Source organism: Onychomys torridus, chromosome 3 (assembly GCF_903995425.1).
Source record: "Onychomys torridus chromosome 3, mOncTor1.1, whole genome shotgun sequence".
Classification (NCBI taxonomy): domain Eukaryota; kingdom Metazoa; phylum Chordata; class Mammalia; order Rodentia; family Cricetidae; genus Onychomys; species Onychomys torridus.
Window position 1 is genome coordinate 69,979,604 of NC_050445.1, and position 25,745 is coordinate 70,005,348.

The 25,745-nt window shown below is 42.2% G+C and overlaps 1 protein-coding gene across 2 annotated transcripts in view; it reads left to right on the forward strand.

The window, feature by feature from the left end:
* The window catches only part of Abcb1 (ATP binding cassette subfamily B member 1), a 154,981-nt gene extending 130,100 nt beyond the window's left edge, over positions 1-24,881 (forward strand). For both annotated transcript variants that reach the window (XM_036180513.1, XM_036180514.1), the window contains exons 19-28: positions 1,397-1,474; positions 4,724-4,807; positions 8,934-9,137; positions 13,591-13,691; positions 14,851-14,991; positions 16,997-17,153; positions 17,608-17,805; positions 20,111-20,317; positions 23,444-23,590; positions 24,317-24,881. In XM_036180513.1, coding sequence (XP_036036406.1) covers positions 1,397-1,474; positions 4,724-4,807; positions 8,934-9,137; positions 13,591-13,691; positions 14,851-14,991; positions 16,997-17,153; positions 17,608-17,805; positions 20,111-20,317; positions 23,444-23,590; positions 24,317-24,523 — 1,524 coding nt within the window. In that variant the 3' untranslated portion in view covers positions 24,524-24,881. The remainder of the gene's footprint in view (positions 1-1,396; positions 1,475-4,723; positions 4,808-8,933; positions 9,138-13,590; positions 13,692-14,850; positions 14,992-16,996; positions 17,154-17,607; positions 17,806-20,110; positions 20,318-23,443; positions 23,591-24,316) is intronic.
* The last annotated feature ends 864 nt before the right edge of the window (positions 24,882-25,745 follow it).

Here is a 25,745-nt window from a genome sequence, read left to right on the forward strand (position 1 = left end):
GTAATTTAGGCTGTCTAGACCCCAGTTTCCTTATCTGTAAATGGAGGTAATGTTGCCTCTTGATAATTAAGAGAGGCCATGTGTGCCGGGCGGTGGTGGCGCACACGCACACCTTTAATCCCAGCACTCGGGGAGGCAGAGCCAGGAGGATCTTTGTGAGTTCAAGGCCAGCCTGGACTACAGAGCTAGTTCCGGGAAAGGTGCAAAACTACACAGAGAAACCCTGTCTCGAAAAACCAACAACAACAAAAAAGAGAGCTCATGTGACCAAGTGTTCAGACTGATTTGAGGAATTATGTTTCTACTTATTGAGTAAAAATGTAAGTGATCACTTTCTTAATGCATCAATAATTAGTCCACGTGTATTTTTTTAAAGCTAAAACTAAATAGGTTTCTTTATTAAACACATTCTAAGTGTATATTAGGGTTTTGTTTTGTTTTGGGGCGGGGGTTGTTTGGTTTTGGTTTTTGTTTGGTTGGTTTTGGTTTTTCAAGACAGGGTTTCTCTTTGTAGCCGTGAATGTCCTGGAACTCACTCTAGAGACCAGGTTGGCCTTGAACTCACAGAGATCCACTTACCTCTGCCTCAAGTGCTGGGATTAAAGGCATGCACCACCACTACCCAGCTTGTATTAGTATTTTAACAGTTAGCACACATGTAAATAATCTCAGCTAAAACTAAATAGGTTTCTTTATTTAACACATTCTAATACATTAATATTTTAACAGAAAGAAAAAAATTGTTTAAAATAGAAACCCAAAAGAAAAGATGATGTTTCTTCACTAAATAAGTAAAGGATTCATTGTGGAACTTGCTCTTCGTAGAATAACACAGGCTGGCTGGGCGGTGGTGGTGCATGCCTTTAATCCCAGCACTCAGGAGGCAGAGCCAGGCAGATCTCTGTGAGTTCGAGGCCAGCCTGGTCTCCAAAGCTAGTTCCAGGACAGGCACAAAGCTACACAGAGAAACCCTGTCTCGAAAAACCAATAAATAAATAAAAATTTTTTAAAAAAGTGTCACAGGTGTGTGGAAATGTACAATTGCTCCATGTGATTTTGGTAAGAGATTTAAGCTGGTCACTTCTGCTTTGATGGCTGGTATGATGAAATATAGGGAGAGAAAACAGTCCCCTCACACTCTGGCTATGATGGTGTGACAGTCCCCCATGACTACAAAACATATTAAGAACAATAAGTAGATCCGTAGACTTCAAATATGTAAACACAGCCCAGTGCTGGAAAGGATGGAATGTCCAACTGGTCACCTGAGAAACAGGCAGGGAGCTCAGACTGAGAGCCCCATCCTGCTCAGAACTCTCACAGGCCTTGATTCGCTGTGGACCTGTGTCTGAGTCTCCAGCCAGCCTTCTCTGTGACACATTCTCATTCTTCACAGGGCTTCACGTTTGGCAAAGCTGGAGAGATCCTCACCAAGCGACTCCGATACATGGTTTTCAAATCCATGCTGAGACAGGTATGGTTGCACCCGGGGGAGGGGAGGTAGGGCTTCTCTCTTGTGCTCCGTGGACACAGATTGTAAGAGCTCTGTCAAGTTCCTTAGATAGAGATCCTGCACGGGCCTCCCTCAGGCTCCTCTTGGGATGTTGGTGAGCCATCTATAGATGTAGGCTGCATGGGTCTCCTCAGCCTCCTCTTGAGATGTTGGTAAGCCATCTGTAGATAGATGTAGGCTGTGGACCTGCAGTCTGTTTGTTGCAGGCAGGCATAAGGGACCAGACTGAGTTGAGACGAATAGAGCCTTCAGAGTAGATTCTTCTCCAGTCTTTTGGTCTAACATTAAAAGACCACAAAAGCTAAAGTAATCTTCAGTAGCCCTCATTCCTCACTCTTCCTTGTTTCTCTTGTGAAGCTGGGATGCCAGGTCATGATTCTTGCCCTCAGGAGATACCCTCCATGCCTCTGACTCTACAAGCTAAAGGTTAAGGCGTGTTGGAAGGGATCTCCTATGCCTCTGCATTCCTCTATCACCTTCTTTTTCCTGCACATTCAGAACATCTGTCATGACTCTCTGAACCTGGAGATGGTTTGCATTCCTCTTGCCCAAATTCAGATTCATTTTCATTGCCCGTTCCTCTCTGTTGAGATTCTTTGCTGAGGTAAGACTAAAAGAGTATCCCAAGTTACAGTGTTATGAGGTGGTCATGACTTATTTGGAGTGCCTATTACACTCTGTACACTCAGAGCCCTAACAACTGACAATATTGCTAACAGTCCCATTCAAAGGAGAAAACTTTAGCAATCATGAAAATGTTGTATGGGATCTTAAATCTTCCCTTTCAAAATTACTTGATACCTTCATAAAATGATGCTCTTGATACAGAAGTGTCCAACTTTTTTTTACATTAAAATGTGATATTGTTATCTACAAACTTATTGGACCACATTAATAGCATCCTGGGATGCATGAGACTCATGGGATACAGATTGGATATATCTGTAAACTGTTCCACAAGACTAAATTGTAACGCAGAGGTTGAGTCTAGAATCCATAAGGCCCCATTCAGTCCCCAACACTGGAAAAAAAACAAGAGTGAGAAATACCAGTTTCTTGTGTTCAAAGTTCCAGAAGACAGCCCTTTTCCACCCCTACAGCCACTTAGGTGTTTATAGAAATAGTTAGCTAATGTGTCTTTGTACAAATAGCTAATGACAGCCACAGCTGAAGCAGAACCTGATGGGTGAGAGAGCACTGTGTTTGGAGTCCCTCCCTGCCCTTGGACTCTTCTGTCAAGAGGCATCCACCCTCTCATGGTTTTTGTTTTTTGTTTTTTGATTTTTAAAGATAGGGTCATTTGTACCCAAGTTTACCTCAAACTCGCAATGTAGCTGAAAATAATATTGAACTCCATCTCCCAAGTTCTGGGATCACAAGCTTTCAAGCTGTATTTATAACCTCAATTCTGCTTAAACAATCTCAAAGTTGACCTTGCTACAGCACTATATGCTCCATTACCCTACCAGCCTCTAGGCCAACTGTCAGGCCCATTATACTTGGAGAGCTGAGCAGATGGTGTGTATGAACAGTAAAAACTGTTCAGTAGAGCAAGCACATCATAGCCACTACTTATGAAGTATAGTACTAAGTTTGGCAAGCCATTTAAATCTGAGTGGTCTCTCTCTTCAAAGATGTCACATTCCAGTGGGGGAACACTTAAATATTAAAAAGTTAATTGATGTAGATTATAATGAGTCATTTTCTAGCATTTCAAAATAAAAAGGTAGTTACTTATTTACTACAAATTACCAATTCAGGTAATGTCTTAGAAACTAAAGTTATTTGTGACAGACGTAAATTCATAATTAAAAATCACAATGTGTTTATTTAAAAATATATGAGGATGTGAGAAAGCTTAGCCATTTAGGTGTCTAACCTGAATTCGATCACCAGAGTGCATAGAATGGAAGGAGAGAGCCAACTCCCATAGACCTCCATACATGCGACATGGCAAGTCCGTGCATCCACATGCAATCAGTCATTAATACAAGTAAAAAGTGAAATATAAGAAGTTTTATGTATAAAATCCCATTTTACATTGTATGTGCATTTTAAAATCTAAATTGCTTTTGGTTTGTTTTTAAATTGGTTCATTTATTCTGTCTTGCCTAGAGTTAACTACCTGCTGGTTTACATTTTCTCTTCTGTTATTAATAAATGCTTTACATTGTAATATTTCTGAACTTGAATTTTTTATTTTTCTTGCCGCATATGAAGGCTTACCACTTCATATCTACTCCTTTTATTTTTCTCAAGACATGGTTTCTCTGTCCTGGAACTCAATTTGTGGACCAGGCTGGCCTTGAACTCATATATCCACCTGCCTCTGCCTCCACAGTGAGTGCTGGGATTACAGGGGTGCACTACTTACTCTTATATATCTCTCTACCAGTTGCCCAGACTCAAACCTTGATGACTTCCCTCTTTATTTAATGTGGCATCAGCATCCTAGCTGGTTTCATTACCTCCTTCCTCATCCCAATCTAGAGGCAGCCTGGATCTTTCAGGGAAAAAGGCCCTATGTAGTATCTACAGTTGCCAAAGGCAACCCCCACCCACATCACAGAGATCATCTTCAGGGGACAGTAGGTAACTGTACAAAGACTGGGGAGAAGAGAATTAAGGAATCCCAGGAGGACAAGTTAGGCTACCTGCAGAATGTAATTCACTTGTGTGTGAGCAGATCAAGTATGCCTCAGCCTCAGGGCCTTTGCGAGTGTTCTGTCTTTCTTCTCTTTGATACTTTGATCCCTTCCTTCATTTTGGTCTCTGCTCAAGTGTTTCTGGAAAAGACTTCACTCTCTCTTCCCTACTCTGTAAAACAGCACCTTCTCACAGCTTTGTCTTTCTCACCCTGTTCTTTTTCTCCACCATGTTTATCACCATCTGAAATGGTGTATTCTTATTTCTGTGTGCCTTCCAACTCTAGAAGGAAGTCTTGAAGACATCAGCAACTTTGTTGTTAGTGTTCATTGTTCAACACTTAGAGTCAGGCCTCAAACAAAGTTGACACTAAGACATACTTTTGGCAAATGAAATACTCTATTTTTGTTTGTTTCTTAAATCCCTTTCTTGTCTGTTGGTTGTTATATCCTGATGCTATATGAAGAGGATGCAAATGCTAAACTAAGTGCCTCTATCCCCTTCCTCCTAGAGCTAAAGTGGCCTAAGTAGGACTGTAAGATAACCAATCTCTTTGTGCTACAGGATGTGAGCTGGTTTGATAACCCTAAGAACACCACTGGAGCATTGACCACCCGGCTCGCCAATGACGCCGCTCAAGTGAAAGGGGTACGCGCTTGCTTTCTGTGGGTGTTCATCATGATGCTGTTTAGGCTTAGCGTGAGACTGACTTCCTGGTAACCATGTGAAGGTGCTGTGACTAGATATCTGTATTAATTACTTTTCTATTGCTGTGGTAAAACACTGTGACCCACAGCAGCCTATAGAAGGAAGAGTTTATTAGGATTTAACGTTCCAGAGGGGTAAGAGTAAATCATGGCAGAGAGGAGGGCAGCAAGTGGCAGGCATGGGGGCAGGAGCAGGGGCCTGAGAGGTCACATCTTCAATTGCAGGCCCAGAGCAGAGAAAGTGCGCTGGAAGTGGTAGGAGGCTTTAAACTCTCAAAGCCCTCCGCCAGTTATGTATTTCATCCAGGGAAGCTGCACCTCCCATAAGCTCTCCTCCACACAGGACCACCAGCTGGGACCAAGCATTCAAATGCCTGAGCCTTTGGGGACATTTCTCATTCAAACCACGAGTTCTAGCCCACAGATTATCAAATTCATTATAGTAAATATGTTAAAATTCAAAGATTATATACTATATAGTATATAGATAGCTGTAAATTTTCTTTCATGTTTGCTGTGTCAGCCATAACATGAAGAAGATGAATACCAAGGAACAGTTACTTAGGAAAGGAGATATTCTTGGCATTCCCACCAGAACCACTCTGTTTTCCATGCTCAGTTAATATTTATATAATATTATAAAAATGTTGAGAGAAGAAAGGAAGTGTAGTTATCTAAAACTTAAGGGACATTACAGTCTGGTAAGAAACAAAGAAAATGTTGTTAGAATACATTGAAAACAATGAAAAGCACATTAGAACTGTAGCATGGACAGAAAAACTTGAGCAAACTATAAACCTGAAATGTGCTGTTACCTCAGTCCCCAGTTGATATAAATAGAAACTGTTGAACAATCACATTTTGAGTTTTGGATGAAGTGACAGTTTCCTTTCCGGTGACAATTTTTATGGCAGAAGTGTGAATCCTGGTGCTGAACTTCAGTGATACCTGATCTCTGCTGTGGGGCTCTGTCTTGAACCCTGGTCCCTTTTGTTTCAATCTTCCTGAGAGGCAGAACTAGACACACTCCTCCGTCTCACAATACTGTGATAAGTGAAGTTATGAATTCGAAAACACACATAACTGTGGAACTGCAGTGTAAATCTTAAGAATCACTGTTTTTTTGTGGCTCTCTCTGCTTAAAGTAAACAAATGACAAAGCCCATGCTGTAGACACAGGTATATAACACTTAAGAGAAGAAAATGGACACTGAAAGAATTTTTGTTGTTGTTGCTGTTGTTGTTGTTTTGTTTTTTCAAGACAGGGTTTCTCTGTGTAGCACTGGCTGTCCTGGAACTCACTCTGTAGCTCAGGCTGGCCTCGAACTCACAGAGATCCTCCTGCCTCTGCCTCTTGAGTGCTGAGATTAAAGGTGTGCGCCACCACTGCCTGACACTGAATGAATTCTGAACATTCTCAGACAGTTGTTTTGCTCTTGTGGAGTCCACATGCTGGGTCATATTATGGAGAGATGCTATAGGACCAAAGGCAGCCTCATCTAAGGAAGAAAGGCTCCAGCAATGTGATCTAAGCAAGAGGTCTGAAGGAAGGAAGGAAGCATGGCGCTCCTGCACAACTCTAAAGGAGCATTGTTGTCAGCAGAACAAGGATAAAGGACCTGAGATTAGACCATTTCTACATCTCACAGCAAGGAGCACAAAAGCTCTACACGAAAGGGAAAGGAAGAGCCATGGTTTGTGGTCAGCATCATATTAGTCATTGGACTGGAAGGCATTGCTAAGTTTTCAAAGTGGGAGTTACATGGCTGTTACATGAATAACAGCTGAAGGAGATAAGAACAGAGGAGGAGAGAAACCATTGCAATCAACTAGGAGAAGTCTCCTAGGGTGGCCACGGCTGATTCTGGATATAGTTTAAAGGTATAGCCTGCAGAATTTGCTGATTAGATGATGGATTTGAGAGATAAGATTGATAAGTAAAAAAGTTTGGCCTGCATAACTGAAAAAAAAATGAAGCTGTTCTTTAAAGAAATTGGAATCCTGTTGAAGGATGAGACTTGGGGAAGAATTGAGACTTGATTAGTTGTGACTGATGCTCACATTAGACGGCCAGTCGGACATGTCAATAAGACAGGACATTTTGCATGTCTAGGGTTTAGCAGAGAAGTCTGGTCTGGAAATACTCACTTGTAGATTTTTTCCAGTGAGATGGTAGCTTTTAAAGGCATGAAAAGATGGCCAAGAAATCATGAGACAAGCAAGTCTTGACTTCTGAAGTCTCAGGGATGTGAAGATGAACAGAGACAATCAGGAGTCCAAGGCATAGAGGACAGTGCCTCTGGGTGGTGGTGGTACATGACTTTAATCCCAGGCTGAGGTAGGAAGATCGCAGAGTCCGAGGCCAGCCTGATCTACAGAGCAAGTTCCAGGACAGCCAGGGCTACACAGAGAAACCATGTCTCACAAAATAAAAAACAGAAAGAGAAGAGGGGTGTCCTGGAAGTAAAACTTAGATAGTGTTGTAAGGAGGGAGTAACCCAGGGTGTAGATGGTTGAACATAGTGTGGTGTACTGCTGGTTGTCCTGAGGACAGTCAAGTATAGTGGGAATGAAAGCCTGATGGGACTGGTCTTCAGAGACAGGAAGAGAAAGATCACGGATGGACATATGGCTAAAAGACTTTTTGTAAAATATGAAATTTACCATGGGTAAATAGATGGAGAAGACATTAAAATTTTACTATTTTTTATATATTTCAAATTGCCAAAATTATTTGATTAAAATATTTATTTCACTTTGCCTGGAAATCAAGGAATTTATCATCTCTGGAATTATCTTGATTATTTTTTTGTGGTCCAAAGCAAGGCCTCCATATGCCTAAAAGCTTATAAGCCCAGGGAACTGTCTCTGCTGTGTTCAGGATAGATGTTCTGACTACTTCTGTCCTTTAGCAGCTTCTGTGTGGATTGTAGATGCTGGGCACCCTAACACATCCCTGTGGGTCAGATCCTCTCTAGATTGTTTACTGATTGTGTCAGATAGGTATTAATTGATAGGCCAAGAATGGTGCCAGATTTCAAGATGGAGAAGAGGCTTTGGTTATTAAATAATGAATCTGCTCAGTTTTGGAGTTAGGAGAGATTTGTCAAAAGTAACAGAGATGGCCAATGGCCAACCTAGGGTATACATCATAATCTTTACTGAGACTAGTCAGCCATGCTTAAGTGAAAGACAAATTAGGACTAGTAAAGGATGTGTGCTATTTGAAGAGAAAGTGAGTGTGGAGGCCACAGCAGGGATATGAGATTGTATGAGGTACCAGAGTAATTCCACGTAGAGTAGATGTGGACTACACTACTTGGATGTGTGCTAAACTCACTACATAAACTGCTGATTTAGAGCTGGGAATCGCTACATAGTAGTGAAAGCCATGCATTATCACCCTCCAGCATTCTACCCAAAGATTCTGCTAACTGTAGACCATGTTCTCTAACTTCCAAATTTCATTTTTTTCCCAAGAAAATAAGTGTTTCAAATAGGTCCAAATAAGAGGTAGGCAGATCTCTTAGTTCCTAGACCAGCCTGGTCTACAGAATGAGTTCCAGGACAGCCAGGGCTGCACAGAGAAACCCTGTCTTGAAAAACAAAAAACAAAACCAAATTTAAAAAAAAAAAAAAAAAAAAAACAGAAAAAACAAATAGTCCCAAATATATTTGAATGCCTTTTTGACACATCTCTTCCTTAAACTATAAGCAGTTTTATACCTCGACAACCACCATTCCCAGTTCAATAGAATTGCCAGATTCTTGCCACTCTGATTGCTGAGTTTGGTTTAATCATCATGCTTTGGTACATAAACATTTTCTTGGTACTGAAAGATTTGAATAGATGGAAATATGTACTTGCATTTTGGGTTATTACTCTACATTTAGTATTCTTAAATCATGGAAATCTTCATTTTAGAAACCAAAAATTTCTGACAAGTGTATCTTTCCTTTTATTTCATAGGTGAGAAAATTTTCATGAAAATGTGTTACTATCCTTAAAAATATATTAGAAAATATTTTAGAATATACAGCATGTCTCTAATTTCTTCTTTTTTTAGGCTACAGGATCCCGACTTGCTGTCATTACCCAGAATGTAGCAAATCTTGGGACAGGAATTATCATATCCCTGGTCTATGGCTGGCAGCTGACACTTCTGCTTTTAGCTATTGTTCCCATCATTGCAATAGCAGGAGTGATTGAAATGAAGATGCTGTCTGGACAAGCACTTAAAGATAAGAAGGAGCTAGAGGGTTCTGGGAAGGTGAGTTAACTAAGCATGACTGCTTACTTAGCAGAAAAAATATTCTTTCCAGTGATGTTTTATTACTCTTTGTTACTATGCTCTGACTATGCTGGTGTGTGTGTGTGTGTGTGTGTGTGTGTGTGTGTGTGTGTGTGTGTGTGGGTGTGGGTGGTGTGGTGTGTTCCTGTGGGTGCTCAGCTCACATATGTGCATGTTGTATGGACATCAGAAAATACTCTGGGCATTATTTCCCAGGTGTGACCCACTTTGCATTTTGAGATATGGTCTCTCCACCCATCCCTGCACCCCCAGCGCTAGGATTACAAGCACATGCCACCATGCATAGCTGAGCTGTTTTTACCTCTGAGTTCTAGAGGTCAAACTCAGGTCCTAGTGCTTGCAAAGCAAACTCTTTAGCAACAGAGCCACTCCTTAGTCTATGACAATATTTTAATAGCTACCTTTGGGGCAACATTTACTACTTTTATCTCAAGATTAGAATTTGAAGAACAGAAACATATCCTTAGTTTCAAACACTGACACCTGCTTTTTCAGGGGTTTGTTTCTTTGTTTGAAGCCATTGTCTTCATATTCCTCTCTTCTTATCCAGTCCTTTTCTTCTTTACGTCTTTTCTTTTGACCTTTCTTCTCTGTCTCTTACTGTTTCTATTGCTGCAATGGAACACTCATGGCCAAAGTGTGGGGAGGAAAGGGTTTATTTTACTCACAGTCCATTATCAAAAGCAATGAGAGCAGAAACTCACCAGAGCAGGAGCCTGGAGGCAGGAAGTGATGCAGAGGCCATGGGTGCAGGGTGCTGCTTACTTGCTTGCTTCTTTTGGCTTGTTCAGCCTGCTTTCTTATAGAATCCATCCACCATAGGCTGGCCTCCCCATCAATCAGTAATTAAGAAAATGCCCCACAGGCCTGCCTACAGCCCTATCATATGGAGGCATTTTCTCAACTTGAGGTTCCCTCTCTGACTCTAGCTTGTGTCAAGTTGACATAAAACTAGCCAGCACACTTACCCTACCTTCTGTTCTTCTTTGTCTTCTTTTCAACCAGACTTAAAGCTATCCCTGTATTCAGGATGGCAGGTGCATTTTATTATGAATGACTGGGAAGACTCAAAGTGGAAAAGTCCCCAAGTGTATTTCTTCTCTTCATTTTAGATTACTTAGTCAGTTTGGGATTACTCTAGTGCCTCTACCATTTTATATCCTTGATCTGACCCCAGACCTGCTTTCTCTGCAGACAGCACACACCCTTCAGCACCCCCATCTCTCTCCTCTTTAACAGACACCCTCCCTTCCTCTCATATCTGTTTTCTCTCCCCTCGTCCTGTTTATTCTGCACACTCGGCTTTTTTCTCACAGCTCAACAAAGAGTTATGTGGCATTTACTTGGTTCCCTGGAAAATGTTTTGTTCCTTTCACTGGCTCTATCAGGTATATTCTGTTATTATCTCATTTTTCAGGTGAGGCTGAGGCACACATGGGCTGTGCCTCTCTGCCTTAGAGCCAGTCGCTCCTGAAACCAGGATTTATACTCAGATAGTGACTCACCTATTAGCTAGAGAGCCACATTCTGCTATGGTGGAGCATAGTCATAAGGCACATGCTCTCAGCAGAAGTGAGAGGTCAGAGCAGGGCTGACTCCTGACATTCCAGGTGCCAAGAAACAAAGCAGGGATCGAGGCAGGTGAGAGGGTTGTGGTTTCTAAGCACCCCACTGATGTGAAAGGTGAGGAAGATCCCAGAGACACCAAAGATGCTTTGTTTCTCTGCATGTTCTTAGACCTGTTGCTGTATTTTCATTGGTTCTTTCAGGGAAATGCTCTGACTAGCTTTAGTATTTCTCATCCAGGGACTGTGGAGTTTACCCTTTGGTGAGGTCCCAGCAGACTGTCATTGGAAACTAGCTAAACTTGGGGTCTCGCTATGTTCTGGCCCAAGTAATATTGGCCCTGACCTAGGAATACACACCATGCCACACTTGGCAATGTGCTTGTTTGGGATTCCAGAGCAGATCAGTGTAATGGGAGGTCTCATTCATATCCTGTCTTTGTGGTGTGATTGATGGACCACGCAGATAAACTCTACTGTGCTTATGATCAGGGCTTGATATTGTTCTATTCCATTTTTATGTAATATACCCATTCATATTTTTAGTATTAAATTCAGATCAAATCTCAGTTTATTTGGAGCAGAAAGAGAAGTATGAGTTTGTTTCTTAGAAACACATTTTCCTTTTTTCAGAACAACTTGGTATACAGCCCCTTCAAAGGAAACAGTACTGTTTGAACTTAAACTTCCTTCTTGCTAGTGATGACTGGGTTTCTATTGAAGTTGAGAGGATATGGCCGCTACTTCCAGCATTTCCTGACTGCCTCGTTGTGTATCAAGTGAGGAGACAGCACTGCGAAATAGTTGTTGTCTTCACACTATGCAAGCTCTGTCCCCACCACTGGGGTTTACAGGCATGCATGAGCACGCCAGGCTTTTTCATGTGTGTGATCGCAATTCAAACTCAGATCCTCAGTACTGTAAAGCAAGTAGCCCTACCTTCTGAGACATGTTCCCAACTGTAGCTATACATTTTATAATATTCTTCTTACTGATTCAGAATACCTCATCTGTTTGTTGGAACCATTATAATTCAAAATGTTTCTAATACGTGTAAATGAAGATTGTCTTTGGGGAGTTTCATTAAAGTTGATCAGTTCTTCTAACTTCTTACCATTGGTACTTTCAGGATTTTCTAAAGTCAGTATATATATTTTTTAAAGAGTTATTTATTTATTATGTATACAGAAGAGGGCACCAGATCTCATTACAGATAGTTGTGAGCCACCATGTGGGTGCTGGGAATTGAACTCAGGACCTCTGGACCTCTGGAAGAGCAGTTGGTGCTCTTAACCTCTGAGCCATCTCTCCAGCCCCAGTATATATTTTTGAAATGTGCAAAGTTTATAAAATATTTTTCCTAAATTTATTATGAAATATTTGTTGTTATTGAAGTAAGACAATTTGTGTAAGATTCAGTGAGGCATAAATGACAGTACACACACACACACACATACACACACACACACACACACACACACACACACACACACACATATATATGGCTTTTAAGTAGCAAGTTGCACTAGCTTAGTAGAATATTTTTACTAGGATCAGTTTAGATCAGTGAAACCACCAGAAGGAGGCACAGAATCTTAACCAGAAACTTCAGTTTCTGGAGACATACAATTTTAAAAGGACCTTAGGGACCTTCTGGTCCATATCTCCCCTTTGAGATAAGCTAATGAGAGGCAAGGGTGGTTTAAGTCCGACCATTGATACAGGCAAATCCCTTGGTGTGGCCCGATGTTCTTGACATCCTCCACTTCCCTTTAGGAAGAATGCAACAGATGATGGCCACTCTATTGTCCTAACTGAATACCCTGGAGGCAGTAAATGCCATCAGAACACAACTAAATGTTAGAAACTCATTGAAAAAAATTGATACAGCATGCTCATCAAAACACAATATTTGTTAAAAGGCAATTTATTCCCCTTGACCTCTTAATCTCAATATTAAGAATGTTTTCTAAGAAAATCACTATGAGAAAATGTTTATGTCCAAGGATATATTTATTACAATGTTATTTTTAATGAAAGAATGGAAGCCATTGTTAGCAAGGCCTAGCTGGCCACAACGTTAAGTAGCCATTAAAAACTCATTAAGCCAGGCATGGTTTTGCACACCTTTAATCCCAGCACTTTGAGGCAGAGGCAGGCAGAGCTCTGTGAATTCAAGGCCAGCCTAGGCTACAAAGCAAGTTCCAGAACAGCCAGGGCTGTTACACAGAGAAACTCTGTCTCAAAAAAAAAAAAAAAAACAAAAAACAAAAAAATCAAATAAAAACAAAAAACCCAACTCATTATTAATGTATATTGAATGAGCTTGAAAAATACTGTTGAAATTGACTGGGCAAAATCTAGAATTTAGTCTATATTTTGTTAAAGATGTTTAGAAAAACATGTGTGAGCTACTTTGTAAAATATACTAGTATAGAATTATTGATCATCTTCATTACCCTCTGAACATCTTTTAAACTTTGAGTTATCATGAGTGACAGTTTCACAGGGAAAAAGTGAAAAAAGTAACAATAAATGTTATTTAAATATCACATTCACAGAAGACAGACTCCTTGGAAAGATGCTGTATGGCTTTAGACAAGCGCTCATGCTCTGGTGTCCTGGCCTCTCTTTCTGTAGCTAGGGCCAGACTCCATGATGTGGTCTCTCTGAAGGATGTAGAATTCAGGTTCATAAGTCACCATTCTTTTTGATACGGAAGATAGCTATCATAAGACCAAATGATGCATGAATGAGAAATATAATAGATTAATGCTATTAATTGTTGAATTCATATTCGCTTCCTGTGTCTGACGTTGTGCTTGGTAATGGGTGGCCTTTTACAGATTGCTACTGAAGTGATAGAAAACTTCCGCACTGTCGTCTCTTTGACTAGGGAGCAGAAGTTTGAAAATATGTATGCCCAGAGCTTGCAGATACCATACAGGTAAGACACTCTCGAGAGTGGGTCAGGGCACCGAGGAGTTTCCTGGTAAGGACTTCAGTTTTCAGGACTGCTTTTGCCAGAAGGTGGAGCCGCACATGAAGAAAGCACTAGAAGGAACACCTGAGATCATCAAGAGAGAAGAGAAGAGAGCTGAGCTGAGGCAGGGGCATGCATCTGTGAGGTAGAAGCAGTGAAGGCTGGTGACACTGGGGAGGAGAGAAGGGGACAACTGAGAATACCCTGGTGTCCCGTTGGCATAGTGACCCTGCTCTGCTGAGTTTGGGGTGAAGGTTCTCTATGGAGCATGAAATTGGAGGTGTTGTGGGACGCTGCGGGGGATCTCTCAAGGATACTTTCTGTTCCTTTCTTTCCTGGGGAGACCTTCTTCTCTTCTCCCTTTACCCCAGCAGTATCGATGAGGGCTCTAAAGGAAAGGTGACCAGGACATGAGCAACCCCAACCTTGCAGACTCAGCTTCTCTAGGACAAGGCGAGAGCTAGATCTTTCTGGAGGGTTCCTGAGCACCTTTGTCATAATCCCAGTACGTGGCAAAGACAAGAAGAAGTTGGTGGGTTTAGCAGGAGGAAGGTCAAAGGGCTGCCCATCCCACCTGTTCCTGCCCAGGCTCCCCCCAAGATCCTTCTTGTTCAGACATTCCTGGAATGCTAATGCTTTGTAAAGCCTCCCAGGCTGCAGACACTTAGGTGCTTTTTCTCCCATAGCACATTGTCTCTCTGCTGCATTGATGATGTGCACCTCATCTAGATCCCCAAGTACAAGGACATGCCTGCTGCCTGTCACCCACAGCTTGAGGGTGTTGGGTAGATGTGTTGAGTCCCAAAGTGGGGGGAAGGGCAGGACCCTTCATTTGTTAATGTAAAACAGGCTCCTCTGGTGGTAGTGGTGGTGGGGGTGTTACAGGCCTAGTTATCAACCACTGAGATGCAATATCCTACATTAAAGATGAAGGCACCACTGAGTCTCAGACATGAGGCAGTTCCCTGTATTCACACAGCAAAGTAAAAGGGCTCAAGCTGAGTTCTTTAGAAAGGGAATCCACTGAGTCTGTCACTCTTGTGTGCCCCACTGACAACCCACAGGAAGTTACTTGAATGACTGAGAAATGCAGTGGAGTGAATCTGGGTTCTCTTCTTTTCAGAAACGCTTTGAAGAAAGCACACATCTTTGGGATCACATTCTCCTTCACCCAGGCCATGATGTATTTTTCCTATGCTGCCTGTTTCCGGTTTGGCGCCTACTTGGTGGCACAGGAATTAATGACTTTTGAAAATGTTCTGTTGTAAGTATTCTGTTCATATTTACAATTTAACCCTGAAAGTAAATCTAGGATGAGAAATTGTATTGTGAAGTGTCATGGAAGCATTTGTTGATTGAGAAAGTGGCATTTTGCCTCTGAGTGTCTGTGTGATACCACTGATATTCCACATTTCATTAGAAACGTATACACCCTGTATCTGACCATTCCAAATCTGTGCCTAAACATATAGACTCAGTTTAGAGATCTCCAGAAGGCCATGCCTTTCCAAAGGCATGGACTCTAATGGCTCCATATAAAAGCTTTCTGTCAGGGCAGCTAAGAGGTAGGTGATAAGCCAACTCCTACCAAACCTGAGATATTAAAGGTAAAGAAATATCTATATACACACACAGGTACAGACACACACACACACACACACACACACACACACACACACACAGAGAGAGAGAGAGAGAGAGAGAGAGAGAGAGAGAGAGAGAGAGAGAGAGAATAAGAGAACATAGAAAGACTCCCCATAAGTGGGAAGGTTACTCAGAAACTGAAACCCCCCTTTCTCCTAAAGGGCTGGGGTTTGTTTTTGTTTTTCTGTCTTCTTCTTCTTTTTTTGTTTTTGTTTTTGTTTTTTCAAGACAGGGTTTCTCTGTGTAGCTTTACTTTTTAGTGTTATGGGTGGCCTTGCATGAGTTCATCTTACATCATTTCTGATTGGTCAGATTAGTCAGTGAATTCAGAAGTTACTGTCATTATTACTTATCACAAGGGTGAATCAGAAGTTACCGTCATTATTACTTATCAGTGGCCCCTTTCCCTTATTTGTTTGCCTGTCAGGCATCTGACTAACTCTTAGTTCCTCAGGGGCTGAAGAAATTTTTCAATGACAATGGAAGATCTGGATTAGAATTTTCCTTCTGTGTCTCTGCAAACGTTTAACACTATACTTTGGTCATGGGAAGACAAGCCTGAGGGAAATCACACTATTGATGTCACCAAATATGCAGTTTGGTCTTCAAGGTGATATGTGAACCTTCTGAGCTCCCAAGTGGTTGACGGGCCAGACTCTTCTCCCTAATAGTCCAAAATGGTTAGAGTTTGCATTGCACCCCAAACCAGATAAACCTGGCACTGTAGTGTGCTAATCCACCATTTCTTCCTTGTTTAAGCATTTGCTTTAGTCATGCACTGTAGTTAATTCAAGATTTAAAATAATCACCTTCTAACGCACATGTCTCACAGGGGGTTTGTGTTTTTATACCCAAGGTCAAAGCTAGACACTCCTGGTTCTGGGACATTAATTTGATCATGCTTTTGCTTACTTTTTACTCCATGATTTTTGAAGTTGCTGACACTTATGAGTCCCACGCCAGAGGTTAAGAATACAGTGTCTTCCTAAAATGTGGCATACATCATAGCCATGTATTTAAAAAGAATGCTCTTTTTATTGTGTGGCTTATAGGATTTCTAAGGCTGGATATAGCAGCACTGACTGTATGGATTACTGATTGCCACAGCTACACTGTATAATGACCAGCAACTAAACTCAGTGACATGGGACTATAAACATTTACTCTGCTTGGAGTCTCTGGGTCAGTTCTCCTTGTCTGCGTTGGGCATAGTAGATCAAATGTTGTCTGCAGTGAGCTATAGGCTCATTGGCCAGAGGCAAGGAGAGAAAAATAAAACAACAAAACATATGCTGAGTCATAGGCTTGAAACTGGGAACAGTGATTTCCACCACATCCTGTCCATGAAACCGTGTCACAAGTCCACTCCAGGTTTAAAAAGTAGAAAACAAATTGGTAATTCTTAGAAGGAAGTGTAAGCAAAGGTCATGTTGTAAGAAGTTGAGGATAACAGGAGAGGTGAAAGGAGCTATTTTGCAGCATCTCTCGTGCTGATGAGAACACATAAGGGGAGGGAATTTCTATCTTTCAACCTTCGGATGGCAATTACTCCTTTGTTACAGAAGTGCCGTCGTGCTAACACTGTAGCTATCACTGTCTGCACACACTTGCCTTTTATTTTCCAGAGTATTCTCAGCTGTTGTCTTTGGTGCCATGGCAGTTGGACAGGTCAGTTCATTCGCTCCTGACTATGCCAAAGCCAAAGTGTCGGCATCGCATATCATCATGATCATTGAAAAAATCCCTTCCATCGACAGCTACAGCATGGAAGGCCTGAAGCCTGTGAGTTTGCTCTTCCGGCGGCTGATCTACCCCTAACTCCCCAAGGAAAAGACACAAAGGGGAAATGTAATAAAATTGGTGCTTTAATTGTAAAAATTATATGCTGTTGCTAAGACCTAGATGAGCCTATTTCAATAATTGTTAATACTGCACATTAATAGTCATTACTTTTATAAAACAAAATTACAGGGAGATAGGAATACTGCCCAAGGTAAATGGAAATCCGGTTCTTTAGGCTTTCCAGTATGTAGTTATTCTAGTCTGGGCGAGTACATTGGTGTTACATTGAGAATTCATGCTGCAAAACCACTGCCTCTTTAGATTTAATTCCAGAGATGAAATGAAGCTGAACTATGATAGATGCTCACCCCAACACCTGGCACTAGCAGTTAACACTATATCCTGTGTTTTCAGTGATGTTGCAACCAAGCTAAGTGTTACTGTTCTCATTTAGAATACGTTGGAAGGAAATGTGAAATTTAATGAAGTCAAGTTCAACTATCCCACCCGACCCGACATCCCAGTGCTTCAGGGGCTGAGCCTGGAGGTGAAGAAGGGCCAGACGCTGGCCCTGGTGGGCAGCAGTGGCTGCGGGAAGAGCACAGTGGTCCAGCTGCTGGAGCGCTTCTATGACCCCATGGCCGGCACAGTGGTGAGTGAGCATACTTCTGTACTCAGAACAGTTCAGGGTTTTTAATCATCCAGATGCTGGATATATCATAGGCCATGGGTTTTTGAACCCTTAAACAAGAGCCTCTGTTAGATAATCTGACAACCCAGATGTCTAACCTATGCCAACCGCACTAGCCCGTTTACCCAGCTCTGTCTCAGCACGCTGCCCTCTGCCCTCTGCTGCAAGCAGCTTTGACCACCGATCTCCTTTGCCATGGTGAGACTTCAGCTGACAGTTTAAGAGCTGGCCAAATCTGAAGTAGCCAGAAAGACAAAGAGAGTTGCAGAAGATGGAAATGGGATGAAAAGTCAAGGGTAGGATGCGTTTCAGTGAAGTGGTTTTTTGCAAGGACACAGGTGCTGGGAATCAGTGAGGACTTCTGATACAAGGTGGATACAGTTTGTGGGCTGTTTCCTCCACTCTACTCTCAGTGAAGTGTTGATGGGCACAAACAGTTTAGCGTGATGTGGAGATTTAAGTGAGTGTGGACTATGAAGAAAAGCCAGGGTAAAAGAGGCAGGGAAGAGCAGCAGCAGGAATGGGGGACAGGTCAGGGAACTGGTCAAGAGGAAGCCCAGGCATTTTCATGGCCAGGATAAGACAATACGGCTGATATACAGAGGACATATTCCATGGCACAACAAAACAGACGGGGCTCCCAGAGAAGATGGACACATTTGGAGAGCAGATAGAAACACGGAGGGATGCCTTTTGTTTTCTCAACTGAAATGGTGAGGGAGTAATCAGGACTCCATACTCAGCAAAACTTTGAGATCCTGTCAGAGATGAGGATGTCATGAGAGAGGAGTCTTGTAGAAAGTAATGAATTTTAATGATTATAATGAGAATGAGAGAGAGAGAAAGAGAAAGAGCAAAAAAAAAAAAAAAAAAAAAAAACCCCAGAATTCAGAGCAGATAATTGTTAGTATGTATGTGTTTAGTTATGAGTTCTGAGAACAGAAGCATTGGCAATGACCCATTGCTCCAGGGGGCCTTGGCAGACTAGTGGCTGAGATGAAATGAAGAAAATTTTCTACCTGCTGTCCACAGTTCTTTTTAACTTTCCTACTAATTATTCATTATTCTATATGCTACTTAGAATTTTTGTTTGTTTGTTTTGATTTTGGTTTTTCTAGACAGGATTACTCTGTGTAACAGCCCTAGCTGTCCTGGAACTCTCATTGTAGACCAGGCTGCCCTCTTTTCTATTCTATTCAAAAACACTTACGATGGGGAGGAAGGATTGTAGAAGCCAGAGGGGTCAAGGACATCACAAGGAAACCCACAGAATCAACTAACTTGGCCTCGTAGGGGTTCACAGAGACTGAACAGACAACCAGGGAGCCTGCATGGGACTGACCTAGGCCCTCTGTGTATATGTTACAGTATATAACTTGATCTTTGTGTAGGACTCCTAACAGTGGGAGCAGGGGCTGTCTCTGACTCTGTTACCCGATTTGGGGTCCTTTCCTCCTACCAGATTGCCTCATCCAGACTTAATAGGAGAGGAGGTTCCTGTCTCACTGCAATTTGATATGCCATGGCTGGTTGGTATTCACGGGCAGTCTGCCCGTTCTGAAGAGAATTGGAGGAAGAATGGATGGGGTGGGGGCCAGGACTGTGGCCAGGATGTAAAAATAAAAATAAATGTGCATGCACACACAGAGTTACAACTTTATTGAATCAATTTTTTACTAGTTATAAGAGTTCTGTTCCTTACCTCACTGCCTTTTTATTTTCTGAGAGTTCTGATTTCATGTTTCAGTTTTATCACTGAAGTTTGAACACAGGACTTATCATTACATTCAAAATTAGTGAAATGTTGGTTCTCAAACTCTGACTAAATTCTCAATTAAAATAAATAATTTATTTTATTAAATATATTATTAAATATTTTTGTAAAGAGTTGTAAGCTCTAGCTGTTGGTAGTTTATGCCTATAATCTAAGGATTTGGGAGGAGGAGGCAGGAAAATTCCCATGGAGTCAAGGCTAGCCTGAGCTAAAGTGTGAGTTGCAGGCCAGCCTGGGCTACAGAGTGAGACCTTATCTCAAATAGAGTTGTAGAGGTAGTGAGAGGCAAATCAAAGCAAAGTTCATTGATACATACACATGAATATATAACGATTATCCTGTTATTTTATATGACAACTAAAATTTAACTGGAAACCTTTTTCTTAATCTCACAGCAACCCAAGAGTTTTATACTGTGAAATAATGGTGCTGATTTTTGCTAAATCTGAATTGTGCTGGTCCTGAAGTTGATGTGTGAACCCTTGCTCCCAGTTTCTAGACGGCAAAGAAGTAAAGCAGCTGAATGTCCAGTGGCTCCGAGCCCACCTGGGCATCGTGTCCCAGGAGCCCATCCTGTTTGACCGCAGCATTGCAGAGAACATCGCCTATGGAGACAACAGCCGGGTGGTGTCCCAGGATGAGATCGTGAGGGCGGCCAAGGAGGCCAACATCCACCAGTTCATCGAGTCGCTGCCTGATGTATGTACCTTGAGCCTGGTAGTTAGCAGCTCCTTTCATTTACTCTTTGATGCTCCCCATCCCCATTCTGGGGATGAAACCCAGGGCATTGCGTGTAACAGGAAGTGTTCTGCCATTGAGCCACACCCCTGGGCCTGTCGTCCAAAACCTAAGACTAGCAACCAAATTTATCTTACCAGCAGAGAGGTGTCTACCCATACTTCTTAGCCGAGTTAGAGGTTATGTTTACCCAATCCCTTCCCTGTCATTGTGAGGAAGGAGCAGAATATTAGAGTCAAGGAGAAGAGACAGGAACTTTGAAAACTGGAACAGTCCTTTAGTTTGTCAGCTCAAGGATCCGCCTGTTTCCGGCCCGGGGATACATGCAAGCGTGTCCTCCCAGGTAAAGGGTAGTCGGGCAGCATCTAGTCTCCACTGTGGCTGCACTGCTTCTGCAGCGGAAGCAGGAGTGATTGTTCTGTGGCTCTCCTACTGAGGAGTGCCACTATGGAGTTAGGCCAGACAAGAGAACTGTGCCCACGCCAGAAAGAAGGCTCTCCAAACAGAGCTGAGTCACTGGGATGGCTATGGTATTATATGATCTATAATTGATGTACAGTCCATTGTAGGGTCCTGAGCTATCAAAATCTTCCCAGGGCTATTATCCTCTGGACTTCTCTTAGTTCTTTCTGTAAGTTAGATAAATTGAACCTCTCACCTTTTTGTGTACCTTCTTAGGTCTTATTTGTTTAATGCATCTTACATAATTAATATATACTCTCCCATTATCACTAGTTATGTTCATTATTACAGGAAGTGCTCATGATGAAATAAGGCTTGGTAGCCTCCAACCAGCCAGGCAAGCATGACAACACCAGGTGGCCAAAACTCTTCCCTAAAACTCTCCTCTCGGTCGGCTTTTTCACAGATAATTACTGCTCTCAAGCACATTACCTGGGAGCAGGCCTGTCCCCTCCTCTCCTCAATGTGGTCCAACCAAGAGTTAGTAACTTTTTGAAGCTCAAACATTCAAAGTACAAAACCCTAGTCACCCTTTACTAATGATAGCCACTGACTTTCAAAGCCTGAATGTGGATCAATGTCACCTCGGAAGTTGGAAGTACAAATTTTAGCCTCCACCCTGTCACTGGTGAAGAAGAATTTGGCAGCAGGGTCCCGGGCTCTGAGACTTAAAAGCTCAGATGATACTGATGCAGGCTACAACACAGAGCCACTATAACTATAGTCCCTGAAAAACATTTTGTCCTCTGGTATTTGACTGCCACAAGGACCCACCTCTGGACTTCAGTCTCTTTCTGTTACTCAGAGCGCCTTTGTGGACATCATGACTCTCGGTGTACTAGACCAGCTCTGTTCTCGAAGCATCCCTTCTGAGTGATTAGACCTAGCCATTGGCTTACTCTGCCATGGTCTGACTCCTCCTCCCCATGGGGTTAACAGCACTATCCTTAGGGCCCCCAAGGATTACTGCTGAGTTCCTGCAGTCTGATGACTCCACACTCACACAGGAAGGAGCACACTGAGAACACCTGGATTCTGAGGCAGACACAGCTCGGGGTGGGACCTCTATCAAGCTCTGCCCAGACCTTAGCGGGGCCTTCTTTCCAGAGGCTGAAGAGCTAGTTCAGTCACTAGAGTGCTTGCAGCACAACCCCGAGGCCCCGGGTTGAATCCTGAGCACCCAGGCAAAGGACAGGTGGGGCACATGCATGTGATCCCAACCCTGAGAAGGCACACATAGAAGGACCCCTCAGAAGTCACGTCCAGCTGACCTAACCTAATCAGTGAGCTCTAGATCTCACTGGCAGGCCCTGTCTCAAGAAGTGTGTGCATGCGCATATACACACACACACACACACACACACACACACACACACACACACACACACACCACATAAGTACATACACAAACACACACATACACAAACAAGAAAGGAACAGTCAAAATTCAGGTATAAAAGTCAGAGGCCACATTTTGGCAATAATGTCATCATATTAAGTGCTCAAATATAGGAAAATAATGTTTTATTTTACATGATCCATGCACACCCTGTAACTACTGTCTCTTGCATCATATTGACTAGTTAGTAATGGTTGCCTACTGTGGGAAACAGTAAGGATTTTGAATGAAATGTGAAACACAATTTTTTTGAAGAATACTTGACTTTTCAAGGTTAAATATTAATCCCTTAATACCAATTAATTAATTGTTGGTGATGGTTCATAAAAACAAAGACCCAATGCTAACATCCTAAGATTTTCTTTCTTTCTTTTTTTTCTACTTCACAGGGCATCAACTGCAGGATGTGAATAAGACAAGCTTTGATGATAATAAACAGCTGTTTAGGGTTGGGGATTTAGCTCAGTGGTAGAGTGCTTGCCTAGCAAGTGCAAGGCCCTGGGTTCAATCCTCAGCTCAAAAAAGTAAATAAATAAATAAAATAAACAGCTGTTTGAATTTCTCACAAATCATGTCCTAAATATAGACCAGAAGGTGAAAGTTAATACCATTGCAAAATTCCTACACTTATAAATTTTGGTCAACTCACATAAAGCATATGGTTTAAGGTATCTATTTTCCAGAGAAAGGAAGGTGTAACTGTGATCTGAGATCACAGTTGAGGAGGGGTCAAGGCCAGCCTGGTCTATGTAGTAAGTGTGAGACTTCCCTGAGATCTGTAGTGAGACCCAATTAAAGGAGATAGAGGGTTAACAAGATGGCTTAGGAACTAAAGGTGCTTGCTGCCATGCTGAACAGCCTGAGTTTGATCCCACAGGAGGGTCTAACCATTACAAGTTGTTCTGTGATCCCCTTCCCCCACCCCACAAAATGTAAAGCCACGTAAAGATAACAGAGATGTTAAATCCACCATTTTAGAGCTTTTTTGTTATTGTTTTCTTCTATCAACCCATCTTAACTTGTAGGCCTAAATCTTATAATATATTATCATATTATATATATAAAGAGTGAGCCATAGATTCGGTTTTTATACTTGGATTTTGACTGTTAAACCCACGTTTCATGTTATATATTATGTATACTAGAAAATTATATATTCTGTGGTCACACTGTCTTTGCACTTTGTCATCAGCTCTGTTTTCATAACACCCAAATTCTGTTCCCAGAAATACAACACCAGAGTAGGAGACAAAGGCACTCAGCTGTCGGGTGGGCAGAAGCAGCGCATTGCCATAGCACGTGCCCTTGTCAGACAGCCTCACATTTTGCTTCTGGATGAAGCCACATCAGCTCTGGACACCGAGAGCGAAAAGGTAAGGGGTTAGTTGACTTCCTTCTCTGCCACAGTGGAGAACCTGAGCCAGACAGCCGACTGCTGCTCCTGTTGGCTCCCAGTGCAGCTTAATGTCTACAGCTGGGGCTCAGGAGACCTGAAGTGATGAGGGGCAAATTAACCTCAGGCCCTCTGTGTTCCGTGATGTCTGCCTACAAGCTGCATGCTGGCAGCAGTCTGCTCCTGCAGGCAGCATCTCTGCAGCAGCCTGTGAGAGCTGAAGGGAGACTAGGCTGAAGTCTGGCCCTGCCCTAAGACACATGCTGTGGTGCCTTCCAGCCTGAGAAAGGTCAAGAGTTCGGCTGTGTGACAGGCAGATGGTCAGGGGATGTTTGTACTGCTGTGGTGGCTCTGGCGTGTGCTCCAGCTTCCTGCTGCTCTGTGGAGCTGGCTAGAGGACTGCTCTAGGGATGTTGTGTGGCAAGGCCCGAGTGTTTGTGAAGGGACAGATGGACTCTATAGACTGCCCTTACTTTGCATTAGACATCTCCTGTCTCCATTAGACATCGTCTGTCTCAGAACTCATCCAAACTGGTGTTCACTTCTCTTCTGGTGTGACTGATACCTTGGTTTCTAATCTCTGCTTCATGTCACCACCAAGGCCACTGTTGATGGACAGAGTGTACAAATCCAGGGGCTTGTTAGGGAGGGGACTATAGGAAGAGGACTGTTTTCATCATAAATCTTCTGTGTGACTGTGAAACAGGTTGTCCAGGAAGCCCTGGACAAAGCCAGGGAGGGCCGCACCTGCATTGTGATCGCTCACCGCCTGTCCACCATCCAGAACGCAGACTTGATTGTGGTGATTCAGAACGGCAAGGTCAAGGAGCATGGCACCCACCAGCAGCTGCTGGCACAGAAAGGCATCTATTTCTCAATGGTTAACATTCAGGCTGGAGCAAAGCGCTTATGAACTGTGACCGTGTAAGATGTTAAATATTTTTTTAATATTTGTATTAATACATATAGCATTTAATCAAAGTAAAAAAGAAAGCACTTGCTAGAATAGCCAGTTATCTATTTCCTGTCACAATGAAAAGCATCTAGACTAGTTTAGATATTCTATGTAATTAAAGGGACAGAAATAGATACATCATCAAATGGAGAGTAATCATTTAAGTTGCACTATAAAATTCATAAAAGAATTAAAAGTAAATATTTGATAATATGTACTTTTATTTATACTTTCTTATTTGTAACTGTAACTGATTTACTTGCTAAACAAATTATGTGTGTATCAAAAATTACTGAAACGTTTGTATAAATATATATAGTGAAACTAAACATTTATATTCTTTGAGTTATTTTGTCAAAAATGCATGTGAAGTTATATATGCTACCAACTGGAATATTGTAGATAATTTTAGCTTTTAAGAAATAGACTATTCTTGGGGGGACGTGCTGCTCTGTGGGTAAAGTGCCCGATATACAAACATGAGTTCCTGAGTTCAGATCCCAGCACTTACATAAGCAGCAGGTGTGGTGGCATGCCTTTGTAATGCTGGTGCCAGAGGCAGAAAGAGGCAGATCCTGCAGGCTCAGTGGTCAACCTGCCCAAACAGGGAGCTCCAGGTTCAGTGAAAGACCTTGCCTCAAAACCAAGAGGGGAAAGCAAATGAGGAATCTTGATGTCAATGTCTGGCACTATACTTTCCTGTGTAGGCAAGTATACACACATGTGCACTCATGCAAACGTTGTACATGCATGTGTATGTACAGACAGACAGACACACACACAGCCATTAGAAATTAAAGAGATAAAATAAAAAAGGAAAAAGGTGCTCATAAAACCCATCAACTAGTGCTCCCATCAGTTTTTCCCAGAGACATTTCTTTCTGCAGTGGTCAGTGGTGACTGCAGACTCATAACTAAACTAATAGTAAGTGACTTTTGAATGGGCAGCCATGAATCAGATATCTATATCACTCCCTCCAAAGCTCAGGGAACATTACAGACAACAGGGCAGAAAGGATGTGAGAGCTGGAAGAAGGAATGGGGAGAGATATAGAATCCTGACCTATATGAATAACATGGCTGCTACATTCTTGAACTCAGTAGATATAATGACCTGCACACGATCTGCAAAAGACTGGACCTGTCAACATGCTGGTATCAGAGGGAAGGGGGCTTATGA